At 46.5% G+C, this 25733-nt stretch overlaps 2 protein-coding genes across 13 annotated transcripts in view; one reads left to right on the top strand and one right to left on the bottom strand.

The window, feature by feature from the left end:
• F8 (coagulation factor VIII) overlaps positions 1–4851 on the bottom strand; it is a 147270-nt gene extending 142419 nt beyond the window's left edge. For 11 of the 12 annotated variants that reach the window (XM_045029655.1, XM_045029649.1, XM_045029648.1 and 8 more), the window contains exon 1: positions 4291–4851. The gene's annotated coding sequence lies outside the window, so the exon portion shown is untranslated. The remainder of the gene's footprint in view (positions 1–4290) is intronic. The other variant, XM_045029650.1, reaches the window with a different exon arrangement.
• A 398-nt stretch (positions 4852–5249) lies between these two features.
• FUNDC2 (FUN14 domain containing 2) lies at positions 5250–24793 on the top strand. The gene is made up of 5 exons (XM_045030381.1): positions 5250–5384; positions 13411–13561; positions 18520–18595; positions 20276–20410; positions 21082–24793. Exons 1-5 carry the CDS (start codon positions 5369–5371, stop codon positions 21157–21159), a joined length of 456 nt encoding a protein of 151 aa, XP_044886316.1. The 5' UTR covers positions 5250–5368; the 3' UTR covers positions 21160–24793.
• The last annotated feature ends 940 nt before the right edge of the window (positions 24794–25733 follow it).

Here is a 25733-nt window from a genome sequence, read left to right as displayed (position 1 = left end):
CTGCTGGGAACTTTCACGAGTAGCTTTGTAAGCTGAAAAGGAGCTAATAAATTTCCCATGGCACATTTTGGGTTACTCATTTTGCAGTTAGCCCTCTGGTAAGAACAGAGAACAGAACGGAATCCTGTTAATGGTTAGACATACAGTACAGACCTGTTTATGTGCAAATCCGCTTAACACGCGGTAGTGCCATACCTCCCAGTGCTACCTATTTAACACGTGAGACTCATTAACATGTGGTACAGGAACTTGCTATGTAGCGCTACAGATTTGCTCACTGACATAGAAATCGACAGGAAGTGCGGAGCAGAAATGTGTTGTACATCTTCCATGCTGCTCATGATCCTTCATCTGACCTCAGAGATGTTTGGGGCACAAGAAGTCTCACATAGAGCCCTGCCTTCTCTCGAATCTAATTGAGATGTTAATATTGAGCCAGAAATATCTTCGGTCAGATGATAGGACAGGAGTCAGGAGACCTAATTTCTATTCTTGGCTCTATCCTTGGCCTGCTAGCTAACCTCAGGTAACTGATGTCATCTGTCTGTGAGCCGATTCATCTGTGAAATAGGAATAATGATACTTGTCTTGAAGTAGAAATTGCTCTGGAATGGAAGGAAAAAGAGTTAACTTTTTTATAGTAGATGGATTTACCTGGCACATTTTGTGCCAGGAGTATAGAATCAAGTCTAACCCAGAGCTCAATGCCTACCGGAAGCAGCGTTCACCTCACCCTTCCCCACAAGATCCAACCTATGGGTTGAGGAGGGCTCTGCAGTATGCAGTATTTGCAGCAAAAATATCATCACCTTTTGTCATTTGATCCTTCCAATACTTTCATCTAGTGCATGCCAGGTTACATGGGCCTCAGCTCCCTCTCCCTGCACCCCTAACATGGACCTATGTTTAGGAAACCTCCAGGTTTGTTACATGAAATCCATATGTACAAGAGAAGAAGAGCAGTTACACTAGAAGCCGCTTACAAATGCTGGCATCTCCATTTGTCAGCCAGTTGGAAGAGCACTCTGCCTCCTTCTGGCTGTTAGGTCAGACTCACTCTTTAACTAAGCACGCTCATGGTTAACAGTCACAATCCCCTACTCCCCCAAAAACAGTCCCTGGTCAGACCTGCCACTGTGCAGACAGCACAGGCCTCCTCTTGCTTTCCAGAGTTTGGGTTTCACAAAGCTCTCCCCTGTGCAGATTATTTTGGTTTCCCTTAATCAGTATCACAGGAAACACATGTGTTTGTGCACAACAGCCTAAATGACCTGCTATTTCTCTGAACACGTCCCTGTGTTTGCCTGGGAGGGGCAACATGATGTTCAATTGTTCATGAGCAGGATTTCTGGGCCAAAACTCCTGCATACGTGCTTGATGTGCTTTGGTTTCATTTGTTTTCAGAACAAGTTACAATACACAGGCTCTTTTCAATGCCTGTTGTTTTCTTGAGGGTTTAATCCAAGAGTCTTTACTTTTCTGTGAAATGTGTTGGATTTTATTTCTCAGAGCCCATTAGAGCAAGGCAGTAAGAAATTACTTGTTTGCTGAACTATCTAAAATGAGCTGCTAGGGCTCTGATCGATTCCTAGGAGACAAAAATTGTCATTGCCATCCTAAGCTGATTGTCTCAGTAAGAGAGGACAGGTGATAGACTAGGCAAGCTCACCCCATTGATGACCCTTTCAAATTAGGGTGGAGGCAAATTACCAGACAGAATGGAGCTGCTTGCCACACTGCAATAGTTCTGTGGGAGAATAGAGGACTTTGTTCTAGGTCCAGGTCTAAATCCAGGACTTTTCACCAGCACTAAATACATTTTAAATTAACAACATAAGATATATGTAGAAGCACCAATCATCAACTGATATAGATTGCTGTAGCTCCACTGACTTCAGTGCCCAGCAAGAATCATATGATCAGAGTCATAATCCCCTCTTCAACCATTGCCCTAGAGTGTGCCCCCATTAAATCCAGTCCTGCGGCTTTCCCCTCAAAGACAAAGAACAATGGTCTTTGGGGATGTTAATCTAATGCTGAATTTCCTCATTTTTTCCCCCATGCCTACCTTTGCACTGCTAAGAAAAAACAATTATAATTTTGATTGGGCCCATCAAAAATAAAATGCAGGATCTAGGAAAAGCATTTAAAACCACGTTTTTGGCATACGTTCCTGTGCACATGCATGCACAGAGAGAGAGAGAGCGCAATCAACCATGTGCTCCCTTGAAACACACAGCTCTTAGCACAAATGAGGAACCAGAGACAAAACCCATATCCCTGAGAATTTGTGCAACTAAACTAGGGATAAACTGGTGGCTGCTATAAACTTCTTTGTTATGGATGACTTCTGGGTCTGCAGGCACCAATTGTGGTAAGTAACAAAAACAAGAAAACCAAGACAACAGGGGATGAATCACTTGATTAGTGCCTGTTCTGTTCATTCCCTCTGAAACACCTGGCATTGGCTACTGTCGGAAGACAGGATACTGGGCTTGATGGACCATTGGTCTGACCCAGTATGGCCGTTCTTTTGTTCTTCAAAGAAAGAACATTAGTAAGCTGAAAATGATCTTCTGTAAAAATAAGGAACCAATAAACTCAAGCAGAAATGCTGGAGGACTTCTACTAGGTTAAAATCTTTATTTTGCTAATTTACTAAAAAACCTGACAATTGTCACTTTTGCCCTGACCACACTAAAACCTGCGGGACAACCAGAGAAAGGATGACAAACCCTGTAATATCTCACAGAAGCTATCTATAAGTAGGGCCCTACCAATTTCACAGTGGTGAAAAACTGTGAAATAAGCCCTTCTCTGTGAAATCTGATCTCCCCCTTGCTTCTGGGAGCACCCCAGTCAGGGGGCTCCTAGGTGCAAGTCCTGTCCGGGCTGGGGAGGGAGAGGAGTACTTGTCCTTCCCCACTCTGGCTCCAGGGAGAGATCAGACCCACCTCCTAGTGCCACCCCACTGCAGGAAGCTCCAGCCCAGAAGGTTCCTGGCTATGGAGGAGACTTGTGGAAGTGAGTCCAATATCCCTCTGCTCCTGGAAGCACCCTAGCCAGGGAGCTCCTAGCTGTGAGTGGGAGCGACAGGTCTTGTCCATTCCTTGCATGGCAGCTGAGGGGGGAGTGGGGGAGATCAGACCTACTTCCAGGTATCTTTTGGATTGGGACTCCCATGGTTACAACACTGTGAAATTTCAGATGTAAATAGCTGAAAACATGAAATTGACCAATTTCAAAACTCCCTGACTGTGAAATTGATCAAAATGGACTCTGAATTTGGTAGGGCCCTACTATCTATAAGCAATAATGTGCCTCTTAACATAGCAGTTAGGCGCCACCTAGGTGTACAGTAAGCTGCTGCATGTCAGTTTTCAAAGCACTCCTGCTTAGTTTTTAAGAATGCTCACTTTGGAGTGACTGATGAATACTACAAAACATGAAAAACTAAAAATGTTAGCCATGCAAAAAATTATCTCCAGAGCCTTAGTATGGCCAAGTGGATCACACACTGGCCTGGATTCAGAAGAGGTAGGTTCTATTCCCAACTCAACCACCAGCTAGCAGGTACCCCAGGGCAAGTCACTTCCCTTTTATGTACCTCAGTTTCCCCATCTGTAAAATAGGGATAATGATACTGACCTCCTGTGTAAAGCACTTGAAGATCTACGGATGAAAAATGCTATATTAGAGCTAGGTGTTGTTTTCTCCTTCCCATTTTATGCAGCCATCCAGTTGGTGGTGCTGTTCCTACACTACTTTGTATTTATTAGTTAAGTAACATCAGTGTGCTTGGCCCCATACAGAAGACAAACACCCAGCCTGCCCAGAGACAGTACAATTTAGACAGGCTACACTGCGAGGCCCAGTAGCAGGAGTCACATTAGTTCACTGTAATTATTATTAATAATCAGATCATTTTAATTTTCTCCATGTTGTTCTCTGGCAGAACGAATAGGTGTTTGGACATATGCACAGCCAAGGGAGGAGTGCACAGGAGCAGGGGTTGGGCATCAGTCTACCCAGGCAGAAGATACCAAGTGGGTGCAATCAAGAGAGGCACCAAGAGCCCACGTCTCCAGCTGTCCTATGTCAGCCATTTCTATGGGTCAAGTCTCATGAGGAAAAAAAGGGGCACTGCCTTTCAAAACAAGCCCAGCCCATTTCAGAGGGAGAAGAGTGGGGGTGTTTACAAATTCTATTATTTTTTAGTAGTTCTAGTGTTGCTGCATGCAACATTAAGTTACACATAAAAATATTAAAATAATAAATGTGTGTACTTACATTATTAAAAATCCTCACTCTCTCCATACTCAATGGTCTCTGTTGCCTCAACGTGATTCAATAGTTCAACAGGGGAATGTAACATATCCCAGGGTCTGACAAAAAAATGGAACATAGGATGTGTCATGTGGGCAGAGCAGAAGATTCACCAATTTGGGGGTGTCTTCTTAATTGAATGGGAGTGGGGATAGGATGATTCTAAAATTCTAATGAGGGGCACAATGACACCAGTCAATCACCAAACCCCTCTCATACCATTGTGTTGAAATAATCAATTACAAAAACCCCAAATAAGCAGCTTCCAAATAAAACAATCCCCAAACTCCACGGCCCTTGGAGTCCAGAACATTCAAGCCACTTTTAACAAAACAGGTCCCATTCTGTGGATTGGAAGCAGACTTGGGCAGAGGTTGTAAGGGCTGAGTCAGGCCCTGGCCTTGTCGGGCCCCAACCTGCTCAGCTCCGACCCAACCCAGAGCCCAAGCAGGTTTGAAGGCATGAGGGCCGGTTCCCACAGTGGGCACCGCCCACCCTGCCTGGGACCCTAGGACTAGGGGCAGGGGCCCACCCTAGAGAGCTGAGCCTGTCCCCACCCACAGGGGCTGGGCAGGAGCCAAGGCGCCCCCCCCCCCCCCAGCTAGGGGTGGAGGGAGGCACGTAGGGGGACCCCCCCCTCCGCTAGAATCCATCGAGGTGGGGCCTCCCAAAGCGCCTGGGTCACATGACACGGTATAGCTCTGTGTGTGTGGGGGGGAGGGGGGGTAATGACCACGAGTCGGGTGCACATGGGCAGGAAGGAATCATGATCACGTGACAACGGTGGCTAAGGGGCCGGATCACGAAGACATGCAGAGTGTACGTCGGTGGGGAATCAAGGTCACATGACCAGGGTATCTGTGTGACGTGTCTCAGCTCCGGTGTCACGTGGCGGGGCCTGGCGGTTGCCGCCGCGGGTGAGATGGGGGAGGAGGAGGAGGAGGTGCTTGTGTCACGTGTCCAGCTCCGCTCATGCGCCTCGCTCATCCGGCAGCAGCAGGAGGCGAAGCGCCGGCGCTGGGCTCGGCAGCGAGCGCGCGGGATGGCGGCGGGCGGAGGTGAGAGCCCTGCTGGGGCCTCGCGCCTGCCGCCCGCGGTCGGGCCTGACCTGGGGGGCTCTGCTGGAGGCCGCTGTTCCCCCCACTCCCCGCGGGCCGGGCTCGGCCCCGGCCCCGGCGGCCCGGCCCCGTCAGCACCCCGGCCGCCAGCCCTGGGTGTTAGGCGCTCCGAGGCCAGCGCCGGTGCCGGCGAGCGGGGCTCCACACCGCGCCCCTAGCGGGCGGGCTCCCTTTGTCCTGGGTCTGTGCAGCACCTGGCCCGCGACTGGGCTCCCGGCGCTGGGGCCTGCTCGGCATGGGGGCGCGTATGCAGCCTTCGGTGTGTCTGAGCGTCCCTTGCTGTTAGCCCCTCTCTGTGTCGCCCATGGCACCCGCAGCCCGCTCGCACTGCAGGGTTGGGGACACGCCCTCGTCCCATCGGGGGACGCACATACACGCGGCCCCAGGCACTCTTCCAGCGTGTGGCTTGTTGCCCCATCCTATTGCCCTCCTGTATGTCTCGCTTCTGTGGCGACTGTAAGTTCTCTGGGTCATTAATCGTGTCTCCGTCTCTGTGAATGCTCTTAGTGCTCTGTAAAACAGCTTGTAAACAATGTGGTGTGTAAACTGTCAGACAGGATCTCTGTCCCAATGAAAGATAATTGGGTTTAAAAGCAAACGTGGTAGTCGCTAAAGTTAACTGGGGTTAACTCTACTGCAGTTAGCCTGGTTTCTGTGGCTTTCATTTTTCAAATCCCGCTAATGTAGATTGTGCTGCTTTGACAATGGCAAATGTAGCTTTGTACATTTAGTGAAATCTGTATTTTCAGACAAATTGTGGGTGTCAGTGGACCATCCTTACCTATATGAAAACATTTCCCCATCAGTGAGAACAGTAAACCCTGAGACTAGGGGTTTGGCTACACTTGCAGGTGTGCAGCGCTGGGAGTTAAAGCTGTCTTCGTACAGCTGTGTAGGGAAAGTGCTGGAGTGTGGCCACACTGACAGCTACCAGCGCTGCAGTGTGGCCGCATTTGCAGTGGTGTTGGAAGTGGTGCATTATGGGCAGCTATCTCAGAGTTCAAGTGACTGCAACGTGCTTTTCAAAAGAGGGGGGTGGAGTGGAGTGTGACAGGGAGCGTGGGGGAGAGAGAGAGAGTGGCCTAAAATAGTTAAATGAATTTTTTTTTTAATTGTCAGACGGGTCAACATGAGAAACTTAAAATATTGGCTTCTGCAGCTAACTCCGTCGTCTTCACCTTCATTTTCCTGTTTATTCATAATCTGGAAAAGAAAAACAAGCTTTCCTGCTTTTTCAGGTCCCAAACAATTTCTCAATTTGGAATTAACTAGTCCAAAGGAAGAAAATATTTTTCCTACACCAGCAGAAGAAGCTACTGCTGTTAAAAGTGAGATTATCACTCAACTGTCTCTGAATCTAAGTGGTTAAGTGACTTCCACCAGTTCACTGGTGTCACTTAAAAACCTCATCAAGAAACATATATTTCTTGAATGGTTCTTATTCCCAAACTGGGTCTCTTTTACAGCATGCTACCATTATAGGTTTCTCTTCTAATAAGAGACAGGTATGGTAGATCTCAAATCAATGAAGGCTACACTCAGAAAGACTTCTGAAATATTCTGCTCAGATCATAGAATCATAGAATCTTAGGGTTGGAAGGGACCTCAGGAGGTCATCTAGTCCAACCCCCTGCTCAAAGCAGGACCAAACCCAACTAAATCATCCCAGCCAGGGCTTTGTCAAGCCTGACCTTAAAAACCTCTAAGGAAGGAGATTCCACTACCTCCCTAGGTAACCCATTCCAGTTCCTCACCACCCTACTAGTGAAAAAGTTTTTCCTAATATCCAACCTAAACCTCCCCCTCTGCAACTTGAGACCATTACTCCTTGTTCTGTCATCTTCTACCACTGAGAACAGTCTAGATCCATCCTCTTTGGAACCCCCTTTCAGGTAGTTGAAAGCAGCTATCAAATCCCCCCTCATTCTTCTTTTCTGCAGACTAAACAATCCCAGTTCCCTCAGCCTCTCCTCATAAGTCATGTGCTCCAGCCCCCTAATCATTTTTGTTGCCCTCCGCTGGACTCTCTCCAATTTATCCACATCCTTCTTGTAGTGTGGGGCCCAAAACTGGACACAGTACTCCAAATGAGGCCTCACCAGTGCTGAGTAGAGGGGAATGATCACATCCCTTGATCTGCTGGAAATGCCCCTACTTATACAACCCAAAATGCCATTAGCCTTCTTGGCAACAAGGGCACACTGTTGACTCATATTCAGCTTTTCATCCACCGTAACCCCTAGGTCCTTTTCTGCAGAACTGCTGCCCAGCCATTCGGTCCCTAGTCTGTAGCAGTGCATGGGATTCTTCCGTCCTAAGTGCAGGACTCTGCACTTGTCCTTGTTGAACCTCATCATATTTCTTTTGGCCCAATCCTCTAATTTTTCTAGGTCCCTCTGTATCCTATCCCTACCCTCCAGCGTATCAACCACTCCTCCCAGTTTAGTGTCATCTGCAAACTTGCTAAGGGTGCAGTCCACACCATCCTCCAGATCGTTAATGAAGATATTGAATAAAACCGGCCCCAGCACCGACCCTTGGGGCACTCCACTTGATACCGGCTGCCAACTAGACATGGAACCATTGATCACTACCCGTTGAGCCCGACCATCTAGCCAGTTTTCTATCCACCTTACCGTCCATTCATCCAGCCCAGAGTTCTTTAACTTGCTGGCAAGAATACTGTGGGAGACTGTATCAAAAGCTTTGCTAAAGTCCAGAAATAGTACATCCACTGCTTTCCCCTCATCCACAGAGCCGGTTATCTCGTCATAGAAGGCAATTAGGTTAGTCAGGCATGACTTGCCCTTGGTGAATCCATGCTGTCTGTTCCTGATCACTTTCCCCTCCTTTAAGTGGTTCAGGATTGATTCCTTGAGGACCTGTTCCATGATTTTTCCAGGGACTGAGGTGAGACTGACTGGCCTGTAGTGTGGGATTAGAATGTGAGATACTGAGCTGATTATGCTGGGAGTTGTGTGTGAAGGACTGGCCTTGGGCTTGTTCTCATTGGCCAGCTAATTGTAAATAGGATACAGGTGTGTAGGATAAATACCCTATGGGTTACAGCTGCAGCTGTGTTGATTTGATTAATCAATTAGCCACCATCTTGTATATAAGAGCATGCTGGGAAATGAATAAAGAGGCATATGCATACACACACACGCTGTCTCTCTCTCTCTCTGCTTGGGCTCTGTTCCTGCTCGAGTGCGATGCAACAAATGGCGGAGAAGCTGCGGGCATTGATGCCGATGGCCTGAGAAAAAGGAGACGTGCCTGAGCTCAGTGTTGCGTGGCTAGGAGCCGCAAGAAAGCCCAATAAGAAAGGAGGTGCACCTGAGCTCAGAGTCGAAGCAGCGTCCGCAGGGCGTCCGAAAAGAGGCGCACCTGAGTTCAGTGTTGCGTGGCTAGGAGCCGCAGGAAGTCCCAAAAAGAAAGGAGGCGCACCTGAACTCAGTGGTGAGCGGCAAGCTGCAGGGCGTCTGAAAAGGGAGCCCAGGGAAGAGCGGCTATAAGTCGCAGAGAAGAAGGGCGGCTATAAGTCGCGAAAGAAGGGCAGAGCAGTTAAAAGGGAGGCTGAGCCCAGGGAAGAGCGGCTATAAGTCGCAGAAAGGGCAGAGCAGTTGCCATGGAAACCGCTGTGGAAGCAGAAGATATGCATCGCGGAGCGGGGCAGGCTGCAGGAGGGAGACCAGGTCTTACCAGTTAATGATGTTGATTTCTAGGACATTGAGCACAGCAAGTGTTGAGATCCTTAAGACTGCCCGGGAGATCATCATGTGGGATTGTTACTTCCCCTACAATTACCAGAGTCCTCTAGACTCCATGCTGTGAAACAAGGAGGAGCTTGGAACTTTGAAATCAAGCTGGAGGCGGGGGTGGAGAAGATCAAGGTCTCTCAGGCAGCTGCAGAACTTTAGTAGGAGTTCTCTTCAAGCATGAACAGCTGCCTTTCCTTCTAAAGAAAACACTATCTCTGTGCCATTGAGTGCATGTTAAAATATATAAGAACTCAGTTTTAATAAGAGAACAGTGTTGCTAAATGGAAAGGTTTTTTGTTTTGTTTTTAAATTTTTAAGACTTGGGAGTTAACTCAGACTGCTTTGCAGCTGCCTTTAAATCAGTATGTGATGTTTTTTATAGAAATTGCCTCACAGATTTTATTCTTACGACACATTCACTACAGAATGTCCAACTTGTTTACTGTCTTTATTTGTGCTTCTCAAGATGCTGTTTTGAAAATTGTGTTAGAGAAGCTATATTGGAGAGTTAAAGTTATAACTGCTTTTTAGTTTTTACAATTCTATCACTTGCTCAAGAAATTTTGTGTTTAGTGTACCATGCAATTATTATTATTAAGAGTTATGTTTTGTGTTTTTTGTTTTGTCTTGTGATGTCTTCTGGCCAGAATTGTTGTTGTTGTTGTTAAGTGATGTTTTTAACAGAGAAGGGGGAATACCCCCCCCCCCCATCCTCAGTGTCAGTTTGATCGCCTGACATCTGAGGAATGCTTTGGTAAAACAGAGAGGGGGGAATCCTGTAAAATTCACATCACTTGTTTGTTGTATTTTGTCTTTGTTTGTTTGGTGTTTTTGCGGTTATATGTTAATGATTGCATGGTTATATAGGTTTTAATTTTTGGCTTGTGAACAGATTATTTAGTGGTCGTGTATTGTGATTTTATTTGAAGGCTCTGAGGCAGATCCTCAGCTGGTGTTGTTTTACACCAGCTGAGGACCTGCACTTATCTGTTTTAAACATTATTGTTCTTTAGTTTTTCACCATAATATTTATTATGATAATTTAAACTTCTTGGACAAGATTAAGATAGATTGTGGTGTTATGTTATAAGTTGGAAATGTTTTGTGAATGTTTTTTATCCTCTTTTCCTTTCCCTCTTCTTTATTTTGAATAGAGGGGGGAGATGTGGGATTAGAATGTGAGATACTGAGCTGATTATGCTGGGAGTTGTGTGTGAAGGACTGGCCTTGGGCTTGTTCTCATTGGCCAGCTAATTGTAAATAGGATACAGGTGTGTAGGATAAATACCCTATGGGTTACAGCTGCAGCTGTGTTGATTTGATTAATCAATTAGCCACCATCTTGTATATAAGAGCATGCTGGGAAATGAATAAAGAGGCATATGCATACACACACACATGCTGTCTCTCTCTCTCTCTCTGCTTGGGCTCTGTTCCTGCTCGAGTGCGATGCAACACTGTAGTTCCCTGGATCTTCCTTCTTCCCTTTTTTAAAGATGGGCACTACATTAGCTTTTTTCCAGTCATCCGGGACCTCCCCCGATCGCCATGATTTTTCAAAGATAATGGCCAATGGCTCTGCAATCTCATCGGCCAACTCCTTTAGCACCCTTGGATGCAGCGCATCCGGCCCCATGGACTTGTGCTCGTCCAGCTTTCCTAAATAGCCCCGAACTACTTCTTTCTCCACAGAGAGCTGGTCACCTCCTCCCCATACCCTGCTGCAGAGTACAGCTGTCTGGGAGCTGACCTTGTCTGTGAAGACAGAGGCAAAAAAAGCATTGAGTACACTAGCTTTCTCCACATCCTCTGTCACTAGGTTCCCTCCCTCATTCAGCAAGGGGCCCACACTTTCCTTGACTTTCTTCCTGTTGCTAACATAGTTTCACATTTGTTTCTACTGCCTGTCCCTCCCTTCTCACATTTATCTCCAGACTTCTTCTCCTTGTCCAGATCTATTCCGGCCCCAATAATGTTCTATTCATTGAACTTTTTGAAACTTTGCAATTTTAGAGAGACGTAAGGGATTGACTCTGTGTACACAAATTTGCAGGGAGACAATAGGGTTGAGGTCTGTTATTTCTCACCTCTATATACTATTTATTTAAAAACATTTTTGCTGTTAACAAGCACGTTATCTCTGGAGACACAATCCACAGTTTGGGAACTGCAAAACTAAGCATCTCTGATGGGATCTTCTAGACTGAGCACTGAGTCCCATTGGGTAGATAGTAAGATTAACCTAAATAATCTATACAGAAGCCCCTGGAGCCCCATGGATTAGGGACCCAATTTTATGAACTATTGAAACTCATTTACAAAACTTTTCTTAAACATTACATGAATATACTGTCTCATACTATAGAATTAGAATTTTTAATCCCTATTCCATGATGAGACATTATAGCTCAAAGATATATCTTTAGATAGTTTTTCCCTCAAAAAGCATTTTATCAAAAAACTTTATATATAAATTTTAAAAATCATTGATTTTTATCCACCCTGATTCAAACTAAATGTTTCTTAGGGGAAGTTCCATATTCTGGCAGTATACAAGCAGATGCCCTTCTGTCTTCTTTGTACATCCTTACTTGTAGTTATAATGTGATCCACAGAGAATTTGACTTCTATGCGGTCTTCCTCTTACCCATTTTTATCATCATTCCAAATCCTGTAATGAGGAATATTTGGGAGGGGCTGGGTTGGGAAAATTAGTGGACATCATGGCAATAGCAGTGTCTCACCCCCACCACACGCACACCCGCCCCCCCCCCCCTTTTTAAAGCAATTGTTACAGCTACCTGGACATCTGAGGTGCTGATCTAGCATAGCATACCTGGCACCTGAACTCATCAAGTAACTACTTCTGCAGGGCATGTGTTTCCCAGCCGCCAAAGACATGCAAGTCCATCCACTGTGATCTTTTCAGCTTATGCTTCTTGTATGTAATATCTCATCTCCATGTTATAGGTTAGCAAACTGTGTGTATATCTGAACTGTTTGTCTGATTCAGCATGTTTATATTGTAATCACATGGCGTCCAGTGCTTTCAGTTACCGATGAAAATGTTGACTCCTTAACTATGAATCCCCTCAGCTGTAAAAGTTTTTTTGCTTCAGGCTAAAACTTGGTGTACGTTCATCTGCCAATAGATTTAATATTTAAAAGTTTGGCATCTTTTGGTCCCTGTCTCTAGGCTTTTGAACTAGCATATTTGAACTGTTAGGCTGCATCCTGCAAATGAGCCATCTGTTAACCCTCGGTATTCTGGGGATGTTATGTCAAATGTATGTTGCAGTGCGAAGATATGCAGTAGACCATCTCTGCTGGAGAAGGACAAAAGACAAAAATAGGATCACTAATAATAGTGCAGCTGGCTTTTTTGGGCCTCTTATTCTTGGGAGGCTGTCATATATGAAAAATCAGAAGTACAATTGTTAAAAACCAAGCCACACAAACCTTCAGAAAGCCAGAACATGAAGGCTATGGCAAAACTAGTAAGCATGGGATGAATGTCTATTTTGACTATATCACAGCTAGGCATTATAGCAGAGCACTGAGTGCAACTCCCAGGAACAATGGAAAGTGATGGTTGAGGCTGAATTCTTTGGATTTTTGTTGTTTTTTTTTACATGGGATGAGGGGAGTTTTTTTTTTCTTGGTAGCAATTTATGAAAGACCCACACCTTTTCTCTTCCCCATAGAATTTAATTTAAATAATTCAGAGATGGGAAGGATGGTTTCAGCACTTTAGCTACAAACTGGGAATTGGAAGACGTGTGTTCTATTCCTGCTATTGACATACCGAGTGATCTTGAGCAAATCACTTACCTCTCTGTTTCTTTTTCCCTGTCTGTAAAATGGGAGATTTGCTTAACCCCACAGAGAGGGATAGGAAATTTTGTTTATGAATGTTTGCTTGGTGCTTTGAGATCTGAGGCAGACACTATGCAAGTATAAAATGTTATATTAGGAGTTCTAAGACTGTATTTGAGCTGAGAACAGGTGACTAAAGCCACCTGTTCTCTTTAAGGAGGTTCTGTTCCTGCTTCTTAAATTTCATCAGGACAGTACCATTTACCATGCTGCTGGCTAAGAGTAGTGAGTTGAAGTACACTTGACTAGAAATAAACCTGGTCTCTGCCCTTCAGTGTCATATTGCCCACTAGATACACCTGTGCTCACATGCATTTTCATATTCACAGCAAAGAAAGAGGACTCCTGCGAGGTGCTGGACCTGGCAGAGTACACCAAGAATCAGCCCTGGTGGCGCAAGCTCTTCGGGCGGAGCTCTGGTTCAAGTGCTGAAAAATACAATGTAGCAACTCAGCTGGTGATTGGAGGAGTCACTGGATGGTAAGGTGATTTTTTTTGGTCCCCTTGGCAGGCATGGGGTTTCTTTAATGTATGAATGGTGATGGAGTGCTAGTCATCAAAAGATTGTATCTGTTTGGTGAGATATCCCATGAAGCATATGCATGTGGGTGGCAAACAGCATTTCAGAAGTGAAGGGAGATTAGCCTGAGCTCTGTATCTTCAGGCATATCTTGTTCAGTCACATGAGCTTGTCATAGAATTTAAGGCCAGAAGGGACCATTATAGGATCATAGAAATGTAGGTTTGGAAGGGACCTCAACAGGTCATCTAGTCCATCCCTCAGCACAGAGGCAGGACCAAGTAAACTAGACCATCCATGACAGTGTTTGTCCAATGCTGCCAATGATAGGGATTCCACGACCTCCCTTGGAAGCCTGTTCCAGAGCTTAACTATCCTTATAGTTAGGTTAGATATTAGGAAAAAATTCTAAGTCTCCCTTGCAGTAGACTAAGACCATTACTTCTTGCCCTACCTTCGGTGGACATGGAGAACAATTGATCAGTGTGCTATTTATAACAGCCCTTAACACAGTCGTGCCAAAATTTTTCCTGTCGTGCCCCCCCCCCCTTACCGGTAATGGAATCTGTCCATGCTGCGCGCCCTCCCTCCCATTACTGCACAGTGCTGAAGACGGAACTAGGACAAAGCTGTGGCTAGTGGTGGAGCAGAGCTCCCTCCTTGCCCCGCATGGGCGCTGGCCCAGGCCCTGCTGCCCGCCTTCTAAATGTTCCTTCGCACCCCTGACCCCTTCCCCATCTTCTTTTCTCAAGACGAAATATGTACAGTCTTTTAACCTTTCCTTGTAGGTCTGGTTTTATAAACCTTTTAATCATTTTTGTTGCTGTCCTCTGGATGCTCTCCAGTTTGTCCATTTCTTTCTTAAAATGGGTGTTGCCAAGAACTGACCACAGTACTTCAGCTGAGGCCTCAACAGTGTTGATTAGAATAGAGCATTTACTTCCCATGTCTTACATATGAAACGCCTCTTAATACAGAATTAAGGTCATCCGGTCTGACCACCTGCATAATACAGGCTATAGAACTTCATGCAGTGATTCCTGCATCAAATCCAATAGCCTGTGATTGAAGTAAAGTGTATAATTTTAGAAAGATATCCAGTCTTGATTTAAAGACTCTTTAAGTTATGGAGGATCCACCACATCCCCAGGTCAGCTGTTCCAGTGGTTATCTTTTGGGACAGATGCTTGTGAGTCTTCTAGGATGACCAAGACCTTGGGGCTATGCACCGGGCCTATGCATTGTCTCTTGGGAGTCAGGCTACAGTATTTTCCCAGAGAACTTTCTTGTCTCCTCATCTGAGAAGAGTTGGACCTAAAGGGTTCAGTGTACTCAGAAGCAAATCTTTTGCTGCTGAGAGGAAGAATTGGCTTACTGGTGGCTTGTGACTCTGAGGCCACTTCTAGATCTTCCTGTTGGAATATTCCACTATCCACAGTGCCACTGGGGTGTGCTCTCTTCTAATTAAGATGTGTTTTTTTAAAATGAACAGTTCAGAGTTTACACGTAGAAGTTTCTGGTTATCAGGGAATAGCATACAGATTATCGAGGGGTGCAAAGTTCGGTTTAAGATCGGGTGGCGTAAGGAATACATAATCTGCAATATCCCTGATTGGGGTAAAAGGTTAATGGGTCAAAGTACAGACATTGAGATATGAGGGTATGTTGTTCATATAATGGCTATGTTCAGGTGTGGAGTATAATGAGTGGATACAATGATGATAAATCAGGAAGTACAATCAGGACTGCTTTTCTAGCACATTCTTGCTTTTTGCCATAGTTCTCCCCATTCTACTCCAACGATAAGCCACTTAAAGCATAAGATGTACCCCTGCAACATGTATCTATTCACAGTATGAGCCTGTAACTTCTGTCTTGTGCCCTGGCTGTTTGCACCTATTTGCAAGAGGATTGCTCTGCTGTTTTATAATCTGAATAGTGAATCTGTATCACCTGAAATAATGCTTGATGTGGGTGATGTCAGACAATATTATATATAGGGCCTTACCAATTTCACGGTTGTGAAAAACATGTCCCAGACCGTGAAATAAGCCCTTCCTCATGAAATCTGATTTCCCCCATGCTGCTGGGAGTGCCCCAGCTGAAGGGGCTCCTAGCTGCAAGCCCGGCTGGGCTGGGGAGTGACAGGACTTGTGCTTTCCCTGCACTGCCTCTCTTGAGGGGAGATCAGACCTACCTACGGGTGCCTCCCCCTGCTGCAGGAAGCTCTTGGGCTCAGCTCTGGCTATGAAATTGATCAAAATGGACCATGAATTTGGTAGGGCCCTAATTATATATCTCCTTACTGCTTAACCAAGTAGTGAGAGCTGGGTTCATCTATGTCTTGATAGCAGGGATGCTCATGTACGTAGAGAGGAAATATTCCACCACACCAGGTGGAGGCATAAAGGGACACAGTCCAAATAGTCTTGAGTAGATGTAGGTCTAGACTATCAGTCTTCAAACTTTTATCTTTACAAACCATCTTCTCCATTTTTGAGAAACTAAAACAACTGCTCTGGAATGTGCAGGATCTGCTTCACATGCTAAGCACTCTGGTCCAGAAGCAGCTAGAAAAAATACCAGTCCAGTTACAATTTTATTCTCTCAGCCAAGAGGATGTTATCCAAGATTCTTTGTCAGAAATGGCCATCAAAAAATTCCCACATTAATGTCATTTGAAAACTTGTCAGAAAATCAATGGTAAAGGAGTAAAAATCTATAGATGGAGTGAGGATATGCATGTGAACATTTAAAGGGACTCAGTTTTACAGTCTGTTGTGGGGTCCCATGGAGCTGGCTGCTTTGCCTTTCCTTCCCCTAGTCCCAAATTGGCTCTCCCTGTTCATCTGTCTTCCTTGGCAGGGGCGGCAGGTTTGTATAATTTTGGTAGTGCCCAGAATGTGTCTAAGTCCCCCCCGTGCCCCCACCCCACCACCTTGTAAGCCGATATATATTTAATTAAATAATGTAAAAATGGACTGGAAACAGTAAGCGTTTAACAGTTTCCCTTTTATTGCACAATATCTATTGTAAGAAAAAAAATTAACTTAAGAATATCAATGTTATTAATACTCTTTTGAATACAGAAACAACCAAGCACTCTTTGATCAATAACCCTCAAAAGCAAATACTTTCTAAAATTAAAACAAATATAGCTCTTTCTTTTGCAGTGTTCTTTTGTGATGATCAAGAATTTGTTGCTGGGATAAAATGAAGCTACAATGCGTCGGCACCACAAGATTACAAGGGCCAATTAAAAGTGGAAAGTCAGAAGCACCACTCGCCTGCTTCAATATATTATATTTTGTTGTACCTGTTATGATGAAGTGGGAATGTTCTTAATGTTTTCTCTAAATAATGTGTGGGTGCCTCAGTTTCCCCTGCAAGGTGCCAACTGAAGGTGTTGGAGAACAAAGAGATCAGGTGGCCTTCTTGCCCGGAAAAGAGACAAAGGCCAGAGGAGGGGCTGGAGAAATGCATAGAGGAAACTGAGGCACCACACAGTATTCAGAGAAAACATTAAGAACATTCCCACTTTGTAACACCTGTATGCAACCAAGTATATACTTTAAAGGGTGTAAAATCAAGTATTGTGCTAAACACGATCATATCCCAAACTGACTGCCAAATTTAAGTTGCGTGTTTTTCCCCTCAGGTGAGGGCTCTGGGGTGGGGTTGAGGGGTTCACAGTGCAGGAGGGGGCTCAGGGCTGTGGCTCAAGTTTGGGGTGCTGGGAGTGCAGTCTCTGGGGTGGGGTGGGGCTGGGGATAAGGAGCTTGGGGTGCAGACAGACTGCCCAGGGCTAGGGCCAGAGAGGACTCCCCCTTCTCCCTCCCAACCTCTCCCCACCTGCAGCAGCAAGCTCTTGGGGAGGGACCCCTTGTCGTTGTTGTTCCCCCCCCTGCAGCACACTCACTCTGCATCACTGTCACTGCACATGATCCTAGGACCCCTGTCAGGTCCAGGAAGCCCCCTCGCCTCCCCTATGGTGAGTACTGGGGGTGGGGGGAGGCTGCCATCATGTGTGGCCTCCCCTGCTGCTGCCTCTCACCCTAGCCTCACTGGGTGTGGGGGATGGGGCTGCCCCTTGCCCAGCATGCGGCAGGAGTGGTGGCTGGGTGGAGGGGGAGGGCAGGGTGTCACAAAATTCACCCAAGCCCCAGCTGCTCAGGTCCAGGAAGCCCCACTCCCATCTCCCCTGTGGTGGGTGGGTGCTGTGGGGGGGAGGAGGGGACTGCCATCACATGTGGCTTCCTTCCTCCCCTACTGCAGCCTGCTGCCCCTCACCCTAGCCTCACTGGGGATGGGGCTGCCCCTTGCCCAGGGTGGGGCAGGAGTGGTGGCTGTGGGGGGGGAGTGGGTGGATCACAGGGTCAAACACTCACAGAAGCCCCAGCAGCTGCTCAGGTGAGTGAGGTCCACTCCAGCTGTCTCCCACCGCAAGCCCCTTTGGTGTCTCCTCCCTGTGGGTGCAGGGGAGGGGAGGGCTGCCAAGCACGTGTGTGCCCCCTCCCCCTCCTGAGGTGGAGCAGCAGTGCAGGCAGCTGAGGGAGAGCCGTGCCCTGCTTTCAGTCAAGCAGGGACGCTCCAGGGCCAGAGGGGGTGCAGGATGCTCCAGGGGCGGGGTGGGAGGGAATGCTGTGGGGGGGCAGGCAGGTGGGGGCCAGGGGATGCTGCAGGCAGGGCCGGGGGAGAGACCCAGCTCCAAACATTGGTGGGGCAGGGCCCCGGGCCCTGAATATTCCTGGAGCCCGGGCACCTCAGGCCCATGCAACTCTCCGCCCCTGTTCCTTGGTTAGTGAGGCTGTTTCTGGGGTCTCTGAGTGGTGTGTGTGGAAGGATGGAGTATCTATAGAAAGCCAAAGTGTGTGTGTGGTATTTGAACTCATTTTCTGGCCTATCTCTTTGATTGTAGGTGTACTGGCTTCATCTTTCAGAAGGTTGGAAAGCTGGCAGCAACAGCAGTGGGTGGTGGCTTTTTCCTACTTCAGGTGCGTATGGTTAGTCTAGGCTTTATGAAAACTGCTCTTGGGGGTAGTTCTGAGCTGCATAGAGAGGTAGGCTGGTCCAGTGGTTAGGGTGCTAGCCTGGGTATCAGGAGACCTACGTTCCACTTCCTGCTCTGCTAGAGATTTCCTGTGTGACTGTGGGCAAGTCACTTCAGATATGTCTGTTCTGTAGTCCAGGTCTGCAGCTCGGACAGACATACCTGCACTAGCATGGCTAAAAATAGCAGTGTAGATGTGGTGGCAAAGGCTTCACCACTGCATCTACAGTGCTATTTTTAGCAGTGCTTGTGGCTAGAGCTAAAGTGGGTATGTCTGCCCAAGCTGCCATCACACCTGGGAGTGCAGTATAAACTGTACTTTCCTGGGCCTCAGGTCCCTCTCTGTGAAATAATAGCCTTGCCCTACCTCTGAAGTGCTGCGAGGGTAAATACATTGCAAATTGTGAGGTGCTCATATACTATGGTAGTGGAGTTACATAAGTACCTTTATGCAAGCATGCTGCATCACAGTGGGTGTGGCTTCTTAGCTTTCAATAGCTGCAACTGAGTCAGATATGCATTGCTCTGAAGCTGCTGATTTTTTGACGTTAAGGCCTGCTTTCAAATCCAAGACGGGGCCTCTTCTTCTCTGAACTGGCAGCAGAGCAGAAACTGTGTCCCCTGGACTGAGCATTGGAGGGAAGCCATGTGCTCAGTAGCGACTACTGGCCAAGGCGAGGGGCAGCACTGAACTTCATAGGCACTGTCCATGTCTGCTCAGCCAGGCTGAGTTTGGCTTTAATGTAAGGCCTCACAGGGCACCAGCCTCCAGAGTCTGGTTAGGAAAGAGGAAGCCTCCTGTTAATGTATTCTTTGGGGGCAGTGCAGCAATGGAAATTACTCATTTACTCAACTATATTTTCGTTGGCTTTAAAAACCCTACCCTCCTGGATCAGGGCAGAGTATCCTGTACTGGCTTGCTGGGCCAGGAGGGCAGGAAACTGAAGTCTAAATTTCACTGTTGTATGTGAGACAGAATGCAACCACTAGACCCTACCCAGTAATCCCCTTCTTTGTTCCAGCACTTAAATGGTGTATAACTGCTTCCCCTCACTCCGCTAGATCTCCTTGTCCCGTTAAAGGTGGATGTCTCTTTAAAGTATTGTTCAGGCAGTGTTGGCCCACCATGACAAGACAAAATACTTATACGGAGACAACCTATTAATAAACCATGCCCTCCCATAGCAGCAGGAGATCTGAAATGTGACAGCTGCATGTAGGCTTTGAATTATAGCAATATAACAAGCTTGGGGGTGAGTAAATGCAGTTGGTGCCAGCTCTGTATTGCAAAGCAAAGAGGCTGATGTAGGTTAATATTAAACAATATGTAAAAATCTCTGCATATGAACTTCCATTGGAGGATCCTCCAGATAGAGGTAAGCAGAGGGGTCTTGTGTAACTGAACTACTTAGTTAATTTCTCCATGCCTCTAGCCCGTTTATATTCCCTTTCCATTAATTTAGTTAGTAGAATAGTTCTCTCACTAACCAAGATGAGATGGTACCTTCTAGAGTTGTTGAGTGGGTTATTTGAGTTAGCAATGGGGCAGGAGGGAAAGGAAGGTCTTGCTAGCTATGGGTTATGCAGGATTCACTTCATGTTTCTTACCACCACTCAAATGTAGATTGCGAACCACACGGGATACATCAAAGTGGACTGGAAGCTAGTAGAGCAGGACGTGAGCAAAGCCAAGGAGCAGCTGAAATTCCAAAGCAGTGGCAGCAAACTGTCCCCAGAAGTTAAAAGCAGAGTTGATGAGGTGAGAGCACTTTTCCTTCTCAGATCTTTGCCTGGATGTATCCAGATGCTGGAGAGAAGGGTTGGGAACTACTTCTGGGGCTCTTTAAGGGTAACCACACAGTAGCAAGACAGGGTAGTGGGCAAATCTGCTAGATGTCCTGTGAGATCATGAGGATGGCTTCCAGATGGTGTTTCACCATACAGTGCCCTGTGGGAAATCCCCTGGAATCCAAAGAAGGACCCCTCAGAGCAATTAGGACAGCTAAGCAGATAGCACAGCATAAAAGTGCATCAGTCACTCTAGACTCCCTCTACACTCTGGATCAGTGTGTGTAGAGGCATTTGTCCCCATGCCTCCTGTCTTCTAGATCCTTGACTGCTAATTGTGGTACAGCTATAAACGTTTGAAGCCCCTAATGTGTGTTCAGAATGTCTGCAGCACATTGTGATGCCATAGTGTGCAAGCAGTGAATGAAGTAGGGAGGGCCATATCTTTGCCCTCCCCTCCTGTGGAGCTCCCCTCCTGTGGAGTGGGAATAGCACTAGTTCCCCTGCCATTAATTTTGGTCATTAGTTGAACTAGGTAAGGATAGCAGCGAGCTGGGTGCAGTGGGTGGGAGGGGCTCAGTGCTCATTTGACCTAAGTGACTGGTTCTAATGTGTTTTGACTGTCCTCTCCCTCCTGCCCAGGTAATAACATTTCTGAAGAAGAACGTTATCCTGACTGGAGGGTTTGCTGGGGGATTCCTGCTTGGAATGTCTTCATAGAAACTACACAGAACTGACTACTCTGTCCCTTCTCACCCCTTCCCACTTAGTAAACAGTGGGTTGTGCTGACAGACTCTGGTTCTTCAGGTCCTCCTACTCCTCCTGAGATCAAGTCCCCCACTTCCGGCAACACTACCACTAACTTTCCTTTCTCTGTACCTGATTTCTGTTGGTGCTGGAATCAATCTAGAGAATTGTGACCCTCAGCGTCTGCTTGTTGATTTGACTCCCTATCCCACTCAAAATGCCTCACTGCAGTTTTCAGGGTCAGTTGCAACCCCATGAACAGCCTGCAAGAAAGAGATCTGAGAACAGGCCCACTGCTGTGATGCACAAGACTGACCGATATAAGCTCTCCTCTTCCAGTGCACACAAGGTTCGTCAAGCTCCGTATGCTCCTAGTTGCCTTGTATTCTCTCTTCTCTGGTAATAGGAAAGCCCATACTTCCTCCAGGAAAATGGTATTTTCATGACTATCCATAGATGGAGGCAGAATTGTCAGAGGCTGTCTGAGAACATGCTCAGAAATGGACATAAGTGTTTGGGGAAACAGCTAATTCCGCAGTGGGTGGTGGCAGAGTGAGCGCATGGCAGAAATACTTTTGGAGATCTGTTCTTCTGCCTTCACTCCTCCCTAGACACTTGCCATTATGTTACACACAGGTTATCACTTATCTGTGGTATTTATATATCTCCTTAATGGAATTGCAGCATTGGCACTGCCAATAGAAATTGTGAGTGTTGCATGTCACTATCCCAGCTCCTTTCTTATCATAGGTTTTGAAAGTCATTGGGCATCCCACCATTGAGAAGATATTCTCCTCTCTCACTCTCTAGCTGGTGTCTCAGCCAATGAACTTTTAAAATGCACTGAGGCTGTATGTCTGGCAGGAAGTCTGCCTGAGATGTCTGTGCATATGGCTGAAACCTGCACTACCAGCCCATTCAGTCCAGCATGCATTTCCATAGTGACAATAACTGTCATTTATCCCTGGCATCACATCAGCATTTCTGACGCTAAAGCCTTTTTCTCTGGCTAGTATGGAATTGCAGCTACCTGTAGGTATCTGGTGCACATGGGGCAAGCTTTCTGGAAAGTAGTGCCCTGGGCAGATGAAAGTAGGTGGGATCCTTCTCTGTGTAATACAACCTCTGGGATATGATGTCCTGGAGCAGGATTCCAGTTTGAATGCAGACGACAACTGTTCAGGATTCACACTCAGACTAGGATTACTTTGAATCCAGAAAGCCATTTGTCTCCCTTTACAGAGCAGATTCCATCCGCCCTCAGTGAAAGGCTGAATCTTCCAGGCAGTCCCCCACCCAGCTACACCTTAAAATCTCTGGTGATTGCCTTCCTGCCTGTCATATGTGCCTTTACTGAACAGTAGGTGACATATGCTCTTATAATAATGAGATCCTGTGTTTAAAGAGCTACTGGGCATGTGAGGGGAGCCAGTCCCATACGTTCCTTCTCCAAACAGAGACTGGCACTTCAGTGCCATAGACAAAGGAGTAGGTATCCCAGAACAGCTCAGTCTGCCTGCCCCTCCCTGCAAAAAATGATAGCACTCTTACCACCTTCTCTCTTTGGAAGCTAGACATGGGTGATGGGAAATGCACACTCTGTGCTGCTGTCAGTCTGGGTTAACTTGCCCCCTTCCTCAGCTCCATTGGCAACTCCCATTCATGCAAAAACAAGCGTGTGTCCAGTTCTTTCAATTTGTTTAATTCCTGCACCTGCAGACCCATCACTGGGCTATAACACGGAGATGGGTTCTGCTTGGCCTGGAAAGGCAGGTTAACTGTTACCTAGTCCTGAGCATCTCTATCCTTCAAGAAAAATGTAAAAATAACAAGAGATCCATTCAGTATTGCCTAGTACTGGGCTTTGCTCATCTCCCTGCTCAGATGTCGTTTGGAGAAGGAGGAGGTCTAGCTGGTGATAAGCACATTCTTGTTGAAGGTTGGTTCCGTTCTGCCTCTGAAATCATGCCCTAGAATTGTGTTGAACTCCAGGAGCTCATTGTGTGATGCTCTTCAGAATATAGTGTCCATGGCACAAGGATGCACTTTGCACTTCTATTATGCTGCAGTAATTCCGTGTTTACAGTGTTTAGCACTTGACCTGACTGGAAGTAAGGGATGTACCCAAAAGAATGCCAGGAGCCCTGAGTACTGTCCTGTCCTATTAGAGCTGTGGCAGCCTGGCAACTGCAGCTGTTTTCAGGAGAATCCCTGACATTTCATCTGTGCTAACTTTATTTTGCCATGTCTGTCCCCTAACACACAGAGTTTAGAAAGTCAGTCACATCACTTCAGCTTTTCTTTCCTTCCTGATCCCATAGTAGAATATACCTTTACATAGTCAGAATCTTTGCTGTCTTGCATTCTCTGGCTGTCTACAGCAGGGCAGGAGAAATTGGGCTTATAGCATGTCTAATGATGAACAGTCAAATGCTACAGGAATTGTGCAGTGACGTAGGTGCACAATAACTGTTGGTTAGGGAGTGGGGCAGCTAGCTGCTGTGTAGGAAGAAATTCTGTACAGCGGAATGATCTTGATGCATTTATAAAAACATATCTTGCTAGAACTCTCCTGTTCAAATAGGAAAATAGTGTACCTACACCTCTGCCTCTGGTGTACTAGCTAACAAAGCTTTTTATTCAGACTTCATTCTTCCAGCCTCCCTCCAAAGACAATGCTGAATGGAAATGACCCTCCCCTTTTCCCTTGGGAGTGACAGTTTTGGGATAACAGTTATAACTTGACCAAAACATTTGGCCTGGTACCTCTCTCTCCCATTAGCCTGATGATCTGCTGGAAATTTAATGGTGAGTTCTGCTCATGTGGGTATAAAAACTGGCCACGGTCTCTTGACTTCAGCATCCTCGTTTCCAGCTGCCGTTATATTCCTCTTCATGCATGGAGAGACTGCTATGCATGCAAAGGCACTGCTGGTGCTATGTTGCTGTAGCCTTAGAAGCAAGCAACTTGCCACCAGACCTCAGGGCTGTTCCTACAACTTCCTGTTAACTGATGCCAGTTAATAAGCCCAAATCCTGGGCATAAGGCTCATTAGTCTAACGAGGAATATATTGGGAGCCCACTCTGACCCTGAGGCATTTAAAAATAGCTATTGTTTGTCTAGAATATTATAAATTGGTGCCACAGAGCTAAGCAACTGCAAGAGCTAAAACTTAACTTCTCAAAGCTGTTGCTGGAAGAGAGATCAAACAAGCAGTTTAAGTACAGCCACAGTAGTTTCTGGTCTGAAGACTTGGAGGGAGAGAGGGAAAGCATGGGGCATCCATGTGTTGTTACCATGGAAAGTGTAAAACTGCCAAACTGGAGCTTCCTTGGTACCTCTCATGAAGTTCTGTAAGCAGCTAAGATATTTTTGTCCTGGCAAATGTGATTTTTGTATATAGCATGGAAATCACATACAATTTTTGGTCATGTTATGGGTGCCAAGATGAAATCTTAATCCCCCTTCTGTTTTGTTTCAACAGTCTCTAGCACCCATGCCAGGAAGTTGTGGTTTAAAAATAAGTAGGCTTTTAAGATATTTTTGTACATTGTATGTAGATGCTTGTTGAAGTGATATCTTATTAAACTGTTGCTCTAATCACGATCTTCTTTGTGGAGTCTCCAGGCGTTGTCCATGGGTGGGGTTTGGAGTCAGCACCGCAGAGGAAGGGGACTGATGACCCACAGGAGGGCAGCCCAGGGGTAGGCCAAGGCAGCAGGTCCAAACCCAACCTTGCCAGTGATGAGCAGGCTGATACTGCAGTCTGCCCCAGGATGTGGGGCTAGACAATGACTGGCAGTAGCCAAATACTGAGGCAAGGTGGGGATAGAGGGTGAGGGTTCCCTGAGGAGGGGAGACCCAGAGAGAAAGGGGTTACTGCCAGGGGCAGCACCCCCAATAAAAGGGCACCGGGTCCAGGGAGGGACACGGGGGGCCTGAAGACAGGTGGATCACCAGCCTGCAGAGGGTGCTCCAAACACTGGACTGAGCTAATTCCCAGAGTCACCAGCAGGAGGCGCCGCAAGGGTGAGTCTGCTTTTGGGGTCTGTTTTGGGAACAAGCATCGCTTTGCCACTCCCTGCACTGCAAACACTCTTTTATGGTAGCCTAGAGGAGAGAAGGTAGGAGCAGTATCCAGTACTGTAACTGAAGGAGCAGTTGCTGTAATTCTGGGGGAGACACAACTGAGAGTAAAGCCGAGATCATCAGAGATATTTAGGAGCCCACCTCCTGTTGAAATCAATGAATTAAACTCCTAAATACCTGTGGGGAGCTGGGTGTCTTCCTCCAGCTGTGCATACTTCAGTCCTACCTTGCATAGGATACTAGCCTATTGTGCAGGTAACAGTCACAAGGCAGATGTGTGGGTGAGCTGGGCCCTACCTGTGAGCTTTTAATTCACATTGAAAAAATTTCCTTTCATGGCCAAACATCTCTATTTCTGGGCTGCTAACAAGCTCTAATAAGCTGCCTTTTGTGCAGCCAAGCTGAGAGTCTTATGTGAGCATGTTGGGGGCGGGGTCATGTGAATTCATGATTTC

This window comes from Mauremys mutica, chromosome 9, assembly GCF_020497125.1.
Source record: "Mauremys mutica isolate MM-2020 ecotype Southern chromosome 9, ASM2049712v1, whole genome shotgun sequence".
NCBI lineage: Eukaryota > Metazoa > Chordata > Testudines > Geoemydidae > Mauremys > Mauremys mutica.
Note: the sequence above shows the minus strand (reverse complement) of the source record. Positions and strands in the feature narration are given on the sequence as shown.

Excerpts from the sequence above, each read along its gene's own strand:
- FUNDC2 (XM_045030381.1), top strand. Across the intron at positions 18,596-20,275 it reads GTGGCTTTTTCCTACTTCAG|ATTGCGAACCACACGGGATA; the intron begins GTGCGTATGGTT and ends ACTCAAATGTAG. Across the intron at positions 20,411-21,081 it reads TTAAAAGCAGAGTTGATGAG|GTAATAACATTTCTGAAGAA; the intron begins GTGAGAGCACTT and ends CCTCCTGCCCAG.